This window comes from Pundamilia nyererei, unplaced genomic scaffold (genome assembly GCF_000239375.1).
Source record: "Pundamilia nyererei isolate P.nyererei 1_Seehausen unplaced genomic scaffold, PunNye1.0 scaffold00555, whole genome shotgun sequence".
NCBI classification, from domain to species: Eukaryota; Metazoa; Chordata; class Actinopteri; order Cichliformes; family Cichlidae; genus Pundamilia; species Pundamilia nyererei.
The window spans coordinates 86,584-97,835 of record NW_005187956.1 but is presented as its reverse complement, the minus strand read 5'-3'; the positions used below and the strand labels follow the sequence as shown (position 1 = coordinate 97,835).

Here is an 11,252-nt window from a genome sequence, read left to right as displayed (position 1 = left end):
GTGTGTGTGTGTGTGTGTGTGTGTGCAGCATAACTGACACCTTGGAGAAGCATTGACTGGCATCAGTGTCGAGTGACAGAATATAAAAAACCTGTTCCAGCCTCCTGATGTTTTATCACAGTTTATCACAGAGCACAAACGTCCTGCAGGGATTTAAAAATATCAGACATTGACTGGCCTTGCACTAGCTACGATCAAAAAAAGAGTTATGAAATCAGAGTTGCTTTAAATCAAAATCCATTTAAAACACCTTCTATGAGTAGCACTGCTGTGGGTGGAGCAGGGAACCAGGAGGAGCAGTCAGAATAGGAAGGTAGGTTTAGGAACACGTGCAGGCACCTATCTGCAGCAGGGGCTGCACACACGAATTGGCACAAACAGTAAAAAAAAGGGAAGGGGGCCCAAAAACCCTGAGCTGTAACACCCCTCGCCTTAAAATACAACCTACAAGGGGTTTGCTTTTCTTTCACATGGAGCCATCAGATATATCTCAGACACTTACTGTAATTATCTATGCTGAACAGCATATGAGGAAGTTATGTCTTTAGGAAGTGTGGGTTTCTTTTTAAGTGGTGGAATATTTGATGTTTATTGAACTCGGATGTGCTACTTCTTGAGCATCCTCCTGCATGAAAGCAGCGTCTGATTCTGTTGTGTTGACATCCACTTCTAGTTTAAATGTGCCAGATGTGGAGTGCAACAGAAGGATGATTTTGCACTCTGAGACACGCTCACGCTACAGACTTTACTTAAAGTTCATCATTGAGCTAAGACATGGCTTAAATAGGTTGGAAAAAAACATTCTAGTGTCCTACCATTCCTAAGACCCCGAGAAAAGAGCTCCTAGTGATCAAAGTGGGCTTCAATAACTTAAACAGTGTATCATATCGGGTTATACAGTTTGTGCTCAATTGAAAACACCAGGGGATACCTGTTCTGGGAAATTATTGGGATATGTGTATGACATATTGTGAGAGTCTAATGGGTATTTAAATAGCAGGAAAATATTTGGACAATAATAAAGTTTATTTTTTTGGGTTTTTTTTCACATAAATACATAATAAACTGAAGTGCACATATAAGCAAGAAAAAGGTCAAAGAAAGACAGCGCTTAAATGCTAACTTTTAAAAAAATGGTTGGCACCATGAAAGACTGATGTGAAAACCAAGAATTAAATACAGGGTAACAGTAATATAATTAATCTGAAAGGTTTTTAGGAAGCATTCTCATTTGAATATATCTTTGAAAGTGAGGCCAAAGATGATACAGACAGGCAGCAATGCTTCACCAGAGAACTTGTGCTTCACTGCACCTTCTTCATTGTGGAAGTGACTGAGGAGGAAAGAGAGACAAAGGAGAGCTTTAGATTTTCTCTGTAAATACATTCAATGTGTTTGTGTGTCTGTGTGTTAGCACAACTTACGATTCTGGACCCACTGAGCGTCAGGATCGGCGCAAAGCTGACCATATTCTGTGTTGAAACTGTAAAAAAAGAATGTTTTAGAGATTGCATGTGTTTATGTTTGCGTGTAGGACAACATGTGCTGACTTACATTATAGCATTCACACAGGGATATGATGAAGCCTGCTCGCGATATGTCTCCCCCACCACCTCAGGGCTCATATCGAGGTTGGTAACATCAACGCAGCAAGGGCGTTTCTTCGTAGGACCACGGATACCTTAGAGGAAGGAGGTTAAAACGGATTTATCTTACCTGACAAAAGTGTGATTAGAAGGAAAACCAAAGTTAACTCCAGGTTTAAAATGTGATGAAACTCCTTACATCACTAAACACAACATAGCTGTTGAAATGTTACCTAAAATTACGTGACAGTAAGCAGGCTTTTTTGTGCATCACACATTTTACACTTTGATTATTCAAAGTAATTTTAACATTTTCATTCAAAGTGCATTGAAAATAGTAACTCATATGGACCTATGTTTTCGCAAAGTATGTTCTTCAACATCTTCATAAAACAGAAACAGTGGGCCAACAGAGTATTTGCAGTAGAAGGTCTCACCGCTTGGGGCTCATCTTAAGACTCTAGTAATTACGTTCATCATTGACAGTGTGTAACTGTTTTTGTTACCAGGACCATATTCCATAAATATAATTAAACAGAGGTGAGATTTGACTCCCGTTTTATATGTGAGACACTTACTGTAATTTTACATGTGGAACAGGAATGTGAGGATTTTATATCCCTACGAAGTGCGACAGCTTCTTTTAAAGTGGTGGAATATTTGATGTTTATTGAACTTAGACGTTCCACTTCTTGAGCGGCGTCTGATTCTGTCGTGTTGACATCCACTTCCAGTTTAAATGGATGTGCCGGATGTGGATTTGATGAACAAAAGCTGGATGTTGTTCCAGAAATTACTTTTGCTTTCATTTTTTTTACTTTACTCAACTCCTACCCATCAAATTGAAATGTAAACAATTGGTAGACATGATCTTGCAAATGAATTTTCAGTCTTGAATTGTTCTTATTGTTATTAATTGTCAATAAAGAACATTGGCTAGAATATGAGGCAATAAGCTTCATTTATTAACATCATTCTTTTATCAAAGACAAAATTCAGATATGCAGCTAGCTGAATGGTGAACATCATTATCGCACATTTGCAACTTATCATGCTGTTCTGTCTCTGTGTCTTTCATTTCCTGTTTGTATTAAGACATTATCATAGTTATGCAATGAGTCACAATGTGCACCTCTCACAGCAGAAAGCTTGAAAACTAAACAGCATTAAGATTTGTTTACAGAGTGCTCATATAGCTGAAATGGAACCCCTGCATCCACTGTGGTATTTTGTATGATAGTTGAATGGGTGGTGCGAGGGATGCTTAGCATCATGAGACAGAACCCATAAATCAAAGGAAGTACACATTTGCATGTAGATATGCATAAATGTATAATCACTATACATCAAATGAAAATATTTCCCAATCAAAAGAAAAGTCAGGAGAATGATGTAAAATCTCCTTCTCCTAAATTTCAATGTAAAGGACGCCTTTTAAAATGTCATGCCTGACTGCACGTTCAGGGATGTCTGGAGTTTGGTGGATAGAACGCAAGAGTGTAAATGCTGAAAAGACTGTTTAAAAGTACTGAATGAGCAGATACCAGAAGTAAAGGTTTGTGGTGAGAGAAACTAGCGGAGTCGTTGCCTAGTGAAACCCATGAGAGTCCACCCCCTTTCACCAAAAAGTAAGTAATTGCTGTAAAAGTAGCTACTTAATCAATTTTATATGTCTTTGGAGAAGTATAGTTACCTGCAGAGGAGCTGAAGCACACACACATTGAGAGCAGGAGGAGAGTGACGGAGAGAATCTTCACAGACATTTTCACCGGTGGTCTGGCTCACTGATCAGGTTGTAATTATGCGAGTTGATTCCTTAGCTATTTATTTATAAGCGCAGGAACATCTACAGGCACGACTGACGACGTCTTTCTATAGGTTTGTATATTTGTGTGTGTGTCGTTGTGACATATCACACCTCCGCCTCCTGTCAGGAAGATTTTTCTATTTCAAACCACCAACATCTCACTCTGAGCTTTCCGAGAAACAGCCTCACATACACAAAGTTCACAGAAACTTGTGTACAGCCCAGTGACTGACTCACCTGCATTGTCATGAATGATGTCTATCTAGACCCCTGAAGATTTCAGTTTTTCGATTTTCACTGACAGTGACTGTTTATCTGTTGGAGTTCATAAGAAAAATATTGAATTAATTGTTGTGATTGTTATGAATCAGGACTCAAATGGAAATAAAAGTAATTCATGATGACTCTGATGCACATTTCTCCACATTTGCATAACTGACTGACTTTTTGGGTCCTTATCGAGATACATTTAATCTTAAATCCTCACAACTTAAACTTTTTCTTGCAATCTAAACCATTAAATTAAATTCTTTTGATTTTCTTGTTTACATTAAGCTGTTAAGCTGACCCATTTGGATTCTTTTATTTAGGGTTTCATTTAGTGCTACAGGGGCTTGGGATCAATGTCCCTTTGAGTGAGACAAGCTTTAGTATTCAGACTGATGGCCTCTAATTTGACTGTAGAATACGTTGATATACAGAGAACTTCATGGTCAATTCAATGACTGCACAGTGTCCACACTAGCGTTTTCAGTCGTTTTCACAGAGTTGTGCATCCACATTGAAACAGATGAAAACGCTTATGTTCCAGTACTACGCATGCGGGATACGCAAGAAGATTTGACCTGCCTCATTTCTGTCTGCCTTTTTATTTACTTTCTGGCTCTTTGCAAAATGTCGAGCAAAAGCCCTGAGTTTTTTAAATGGACTAACAATATTAATAATAATAATAATAATGGATTGCATTTATATAGTGCTTTTCGGGGCCCTCAAAGAGTTGTACAATTCCACTATTCATTCACTCTCACATTCACACACTGGTGGAGACAATGAGGTGCAGTTGTTGGTGTGAGCAACACAAAAGTACAAAGTTGCAAAAGTGAGTGAGAATTATAGAATTTAAGGAAAAGCTATCTGGAGCATGTACAGACTGATATTAATCTTTGATAGGGCTGTCAAAATTGAGAGCAAACAAAACAACTGCTGCATAATGCCCTCCGCTATCTTAGTTTAATTGGTCACATGACTGCATCATATGACCAACATGTGTCATCATTTTAAGAAGTCTGCGTTTTCACTGTCCACACTGTGACGCGAAAGCACCGTCTTCAAAAGTATTCGTTTTCGAGTGCGTTTTCAGAACGCGGTGTTTTCGTCTCAGTGTGGACGGGAGGCCAAAACGGAGAGAAAACGATGCGTGTTCAAATGAAAATGCATTAGTGTGGACGTAGCCTTAGTGTAGATTGACTCCCCGTGTAGCCCACAGCTAGCACTAAATGTTGTAAGTTAAGTTGAGCTTTTTAATATAGTTTCTTTAGACCTTTGCAGAACTGTGTTCTAATAAAATCGATTAAAATCATTTATCTATCTAAGTTTCAGTTGTTTTTATCAGGTTTTCCCATTTTCAGCATCTCCAGCACTGTCTTTAAATATTAGATTTTTTACAATTTGTTTTTGTGAAATCGACTACTATAATCAGTCTATTACACTTCTACCTTCTAGTCCCTAAGGACACCAAAGCGCTTTATACATTCAGTCATCCACACACTGGTGATGGCAGCTACATTGTAGCCACAGCTGCCCTGGGGCGCACTGACAGAGGCGAGGCTACCGGACCCTGGGGCTACTAAGCCCTCTCTGACCACCAGTAGGCAACAGGTGAACTGTCTTGCCCAAGGACACAACGACCAAGACTAAACCTTCCGTTTACAAGCCAAACTCCCAACTCTTGAGCCACGAGCGTGGATATGTATTTGGTGTTTCTGCAGAATACCAAATGTAACAAAAAATGTTCTGAGATGTTTCCAGCAAGTTCAGTAACCTTTAAAATTGAAGACTTGCTGAAGTTGATAACAGAGAATCTGAAATATTCATTTTCAATTCCACCTCTCTGCCTCTGGCCCATCATTACAATATACTACTACGTCTTTAATCATCAGCATATTACTATTCTTAAACTGTCGTTATGAGTTCCAGTGTAGTGCTCTGTCACTTAGTCACTTCTGTTTTATAATAAATGATGACGAGTTTCGAGAATGAACATCTTTCCTCTGTATCATAAGTCATGTGGTTCCTTAGGCCCCCTCAAATCAGGAAGTGGTAAATCTTTTCACCTATGCACAAGTTTTCAAATATGATATTCGTGGCATTTTTGACAGTCTTTCTTTATATTGCTTCCTTTCCAAACATGTTGCATGAGTATAAAAACTTTGCAAACTTGTGCTTTGTTTCCACGTTCTTTCTTTTTTAAATACTAAAAAAATACAGGCATAACGCAGAGGTACAAAATGACTACACTAAAACTGCTAGTGCAAAGTGACCACAGACAAAAAACATGCAGATGCAAAATCAAGAAATGCAGAAAACATGCAAAATATAAAGTTTGGGTTTGGAAATACAACAATAAAAATAGGTGCCATGTATCTTTAAATTAAACCACATCATTTTCTGACTGAAGTTTGATCTCTAACCACCTCAGCCATCTTTCACTCTATATACATAGCATTCCTTCATTGACACAATGCTTCATATTATACACAAAAAGGACAGATATGGAGTCAAAAACTCTTGTGTGTAGTCCATGTCTGACTGTATGGTGGTGATGTCTCAGGCTAGGTTCACTACACCCCACAGCCACAGGATCTGTAGTTCTGAACCTGGAGGACAGAAAGCCTTGTTGGCAGTGGGATACAAGTTTATGAAATCACTGGTCATTGGACAGGATGAGTGCCATAAAATAGTAGAAAGAAGCCTAAAACGTGTAGTCTAACAAGGTTTACTGCAGTTCACAAAGAGGATTTACTTCTTTTCCTTTGCTGCTTTACACACTCACCAAACATCGCTCTGACTCTTGCTTGTCACTATTATGCTCTAGCTTCATGGCTGTCATCCAAGCACAACACACTATGGTCCCCGTGTGATACTGTGTGATAATGACATCATCCAAGTAGGCAGTGGCATATGCAGTGTGCGGACACAGCACCCTAGAAAGTACTGGGGCTCTGAAAAAGCCAAAAGTAAGGTTGACAAATTGGTATTAACTGTACAGAGTGCAGTTTATAAGTAGTCTCTGTAGTCTCTGGAGATAAGGCAATCTACCAGCAGCTCTTGGTTAAAACCACTATCTTGAAAAAGCCAGCGGTTGTTCACCAGTCCAGGTGATAGCTGACCAACTGAACTGTGAGACCTCATTATTCTTGCTGTAGATTGAACACACAGAACTTTATAGGCCTGTGTTTCTTTACTATAAGAACTGTGCTTTTGTGCATGACCCTCATGACTCTTGGTTACAACTGGAATCTGTTGTGGAGTAAATTGTCTCGTAATCCCTGGATTAATGGGTCAATCACTGGTGCCGCCACATGATCCCAAACAGACCTTTATAGGTGCTTTTAAACTGAGAATGTTAAAACAGCAGGGTAGCTAACATCTGAGTGATTTTCCTATGGTGCTCATATGTGTGCATTGCTTAGTCTTTCACATGCTCACAGCTAGGCATATTGTAGTATTTCTTAATATTCACCAGCTTTCATGCAAAATAAAGTTCGTTTTGTTTGTTTTCCTGAGACTGAATTGGTGACTTAAATGTCAGTAAAACTGAAACTCTGCACGGAAACTAGAAAGATGAAGATTAGCACTGTAGTACGCCAACACTATCCACCATCAGTCTGTGGTAACAACAAAGATGATGATGAAAGCAGGTCACTGCTTTCATAGCTGAGAAAAGAGAAATTCGAATCAAACGGCTGTTTTAACTGTCTCTGCACACCAGCCAAAATAGGAAACTGCACTCAGGCCACTGATTCACATCGAGTGCTGACTGAACATTTTATTTTGTGTTTATTTCTGTTCATTTAGAAATGGTAGCAATGGTGGTGTGGTGTTATTCTTGTGTGCACAGAGCAGTTGTATTGTTACAATATTGGCAGAAATGTTTTTAGGGTAAGGTTTGAAAAATGTACATGACCCACTTTCTAGTGGAAGTTGAGTAACAATCAACCAAGTGGAAATAAGCTTAGTGAGAGTTAAATCACTTCTATGAACTTAATCTTTAATTATTTTTTTAATGTATTTATTAGTTTGCTTTTTTTATTTAATTGGAAAACTGACTATGGATGAAGTTTAGCTGCTTCCTCAACTGTTCTCATTAAGAAGAACAATAAATAAGTCCTGTGTTACTGGCCATCCTACATTAAACAAAGAAGACACAGAGAATAGCATCCCAAAGACTAGTGTCAGTGAAATACAGCTGCAATAAGTAGCTCTGCTGTGGTTGGAGCAGACAGGTTATGGGGACGCTGAGGAGCAGGAGCAGGCATATATTTGCTACAGCAGGGCTGTACCCACATAGCAAAATTGGTATGGCCCAGATCTGGCCCACACAATATGCTTACACATGGCCCACATACTGCAAAGAATGATGGCCCTTTGGTGGGCCAGATCAGGTTTGCCAGAGGTGGCCCACACATGGGCCAGCACAAGGCCAGACACACTGGTGGTCCTTTGCTGGCCCATGTGTGGATTACCTCTGGCAAACCTGGTCTGGGCCACCAAAGGGCTGTCGTTCTTTGTTGTATGTGGGCCATGTGTAATTTGTGTGCAGCCATGGGCCAGTTCCAGACACACTGCTGGTCCAGAACAGTTTCAGCTCTGGCCCCAGATGTCAGCCTAATGTGTACCTTATTCAAGCCATGTAAAAACAACATGTGCCGGAACATAATAGTGCAAAAGTAACACGACAAAACTGTTCATACAGTGAACAGACTGATTCTTAAATGGCACTTTTCTACTCTACATAGCAGGGTGTATGTCAACCAGATGTGGGCCAGGTCTGGCAATGATGGTACTATTTATGTTCCTGTTTTCCTATTTTAGATAGAAGACCGAAATGCCATGTTCCAAAACTATACTGCTATGGTAGCCAACGTTTCAAATGCAGGTTTGTGAGTGTACACTTTATCTAAAACCTAGTGAGGGTTTACTCATGTTTATCACTGGGTGGCTGTAGCTCAGGAGGCAGAATATCCTTCAAGGTTTTTCTTTGTTTGTTTGTATCCCTGTGTGTGCAGCCGTATCAAACAGATGGAGTGATTGAATGTTCTTTTCAGTGGTGGAATGTTTTGGCCTGATTTTTTTTAACTTGACTGACAAAAACTAATTGGAGATTATCTATCAGAATTTCAGGAGCAGGACCACGCCTCCAAACACGCTCCTTCCGGTTGTCATCTATATAGGTTCCCCCAGTTCTGCAAGCTGTTCATTCTCATCTACGTGCCCCACCCTCCCTCACTCCTTGTTTTCCATTCGTTAACTTTTTCATTTCTATTTAGTGCATTGGGATCTGCCAGGCCCGGGAGCCATCACCAGTCCCCTTCAAGGCCTTCCCCAAACCACAGCTCAACTCATGTCAAAGCATTCACTTTTACCTACTAAAACAATATCAAACCTAAATAAGACTTGGGCCCAGCTAGTGAATAATAAATTAAAAAAAACATGGATGTTCGACTCTTTGAGTGTCAGGAGCAGCTGATCCTTTTGCGCCCACTTCTCTGAGTAAGGAGCTCCTAGTGGCTGAAGTCAAGCTCTCCAACCACTACAGTAACTGCTTTGACCTCTATTAGAAACTCTTGATGATGACTCAAATAAAAGTGTATCGTATTGGCTCATGCACTGGTGGAATCATGCACAATTCTGGGAAATTACTGGGAGATATGTTTGTTGTCTTCTGTGAGTAGACAAGAGTAAACAAGACTAGAAAAAAATATTTGCTCAATAATACAAAAGTTTATTTTTTTATATTATTTTTTGCTGCCAGAATGTGCTTCACATCAACACATAATACAAAGAAAGAAATTCATGAATAAGCAAGAAAGACAAAAACAAAGGAAGTCAAAACGTATCCATTTGAAAACAGCTGGTCCAAAAAAAGACTAAAGCCGTCACCTAGAATAAACAATAGGATTACTCAACAGGTTAGAGTAAATGTAAATGAAAGCAGAAAGAAACAGTTACATTAAGAAAGCGCTCGAGTTAAAATACGTTTTTAAAGGTGATCTCAAAGGAGACAGGCAGTGATGCTTCACCAGAGAACTTCACTTCACTACACCTTCGTCTTGTTGGCAGTGACTGAGGAGGAAGGAGAGACAAAGGGAGCTTCAGATTTTCTCTGCAAATACTTTTCATGTGTTTGTGTGTTAGCATAACTTACGATCTTTGACCCACTGAGCGTTAGGATCAGCACAAAGTTGTCCTCCGTTTCCTGTGTTGAAACTGTAAATAAAAGACAGAAGGTTATACAGATTGTATGTTTGTATGTAGGACAACGTGCTGACTTACATTATAGCCTTCACACAGGGTGGTCTTGCAGCCTGCTGACGATATGTTTCCCCCACCACCTCGGCGCTCTTATTCATGTAGGTGACGTCAACGCAGCACGGTCATCTCTTTCCAGGATGAGCTGGAACTGAGAGGTAGGAGTTAAAATTTTATTCATACAACCTGAGAAAGTCTGATTAGAAGGAAAATCAAAGTTTTACAGATTTTCATTAAACTGTCTCACACTTGGGAGCCATCTTGAAACTCTTTTTTTAGGACAGTTTGGTGATAAACAAACAAAACAAACATAAATTCAAATTTGCAACCCACAGATTTCAAAGCAGATGGGCTGAGTGCCATGTTTCTCACATGTGTCTCTGACAAAAAATGGACTCTGTTTAAAATTGTCTGAGGTGTTTGTTATGAGAATCACAAACAATCAGAAACTTTCAATAAATATAGATGAGAGAGTTCACCAAATTTTCGAAACTTTTAAAAGGATTCATTTTCACTTTGTCTTTAACTAAATAAATAACTCATTTTGCACATCAAACTGAAACATAAACAGTTGGGAGCCGTCGTCTCCATAGGGTACGGTGAGGCTCTTCACAAACAGCTAGGACCCAACATCAGAAATTGTAACTGCTGTTATCAATTTGATATATTTTATCTCTTTTTTCCTTTAGAAAAGTAAGATCATAGTTACCTTCAGAGGAGTGGCAGCACACACATATTGAGAGCAGGAGGAGCGTGATGGAGAGAATCTTGACTGACATTTTTACCGGTGGTCCGGCTCACTGATCAGGGTGAAAGTGAGTTGATTCGTGTTTGGTTATTTATTGGTAAGTGCAGGAACATCTGCAGAGTGTTTCTGTGCATTTGTGTGGTGTGTGGTACATAACATGTCTGCCTGTTATCAGATTTTAATATTTCAAACCACCAACGTCTCTGAGAACTTTCTGAGAAACAGCCTCACTCAACATTCACAGGCACTTAAATATGGTGTTCAGCCTGACGAATGATGACTGACTAATTTTTGTTTTTCCATTTTAACTGACAGTGGCTGCTGACCTCTTGCAGTTAAATGGAAATTAAACAAACCCATCCAGCAATTGTTGTAATGCACAAGTCAGGTCTGAAGTGAAATTAAAAGTAGCTGTTAATGCCTCTTAACATCATTTGTTAACTGACTGACCTCTGGCTGCTTATTTTTCCAGTTTGTTTGCAGGAGGAGGAAAAGGATGGAGCAGTTAAGAACATTTCCTTTATATTTATCATACAAAAAAGACAAGAACACTGCATCCAGGATAGAAGCATGTGCATTC

At 39.4% G+C, this 11,252-nt stretch overlaps 2 protein-coding genes across 3 annotated transcripts in view; both read right to left on the bottom strand.

Moving 5' to 3' along the window:
* The window catches only part of LOC102196814 (monocyte chemotactic protein 1B-like), a 27,723-nt gene extending 16,942 nt beyond the window's left edge, over window positions 1-10,781 (bottom strand). Inside the window, exons 1-4 of one of the 2 annotated variants that reach the window (XR_001290169.1) lie at window positions 10,634-10,698; window positions 9,949-10,075; window positions 9,821-9,882; window positions 9,387-9,738 (exon numbers count right to left, since the gene is read on the bottom strand). Coding sequence is in view for 1 of the 2 variants with exons in the window: in XM_005754382.1 (XP_005754439.1) it covers window positions 10,634-10,703 (70 nt within the window). In the remaining variant the exon portion in view is untranslated. Of the gene's footprint in view, window positions 1-9,386; window positions 9,739-9,820; window positions 9,883-9,948; window positions 10,076-10,633 lie in introns of those variants that run through there. The other variant, XM_005754382.1, reaches the window with a different exon arrangement.
* LOC102196528 (C-C motif chemokine 3-like) lies at window positions 1,014-3,528 on the bottom strand. Its single transcript, XM_005754381.2, has 4 exons — window positions 3,280-3,528; window positions 1,555-1,681; window positions 1,425-1,483; window positions 1,014-1,333 (listed from the first exon to the last, which is right to left on the bottom strand). Exons 1-4 carry the CDS (start codon window positions 3,347-3,349, stop codon window positions 1,305-1,307), a joined length of 285 nt encoding a protein of 94 aa, XP_005754438.1. The 5' UTR covers window positions 3,350-3,528; the 3' UTR covers window positions 1,014-1,304.
* Window positions 10,782-11,252: the final 471 nt, after the last annotated feature.

Coding starts and splice junctions, on each gene's coding strand:
- LOC102196528 (XM_005754381.2), bottom strand. CDS start 3,349: ATGTCTGTGAAGATTCTCTCCGTCACTCTCCTCCTGCTCTCAATGTGT. Junction 1,484..1,554: donor CCCTGTGTGAATGCTATAAT/GTAAGTCAGCAC, acceptor CTTTTTTTACAG/TTTCAACACAGAATATGGTC. Junction 1,334..1,424: donor CGCTCAGTGGGTCCAGAATC/GTAAGTTGTGCT, acceptor TTTCCTCCTCAG/TCACTTCCACAATGAAGAAG.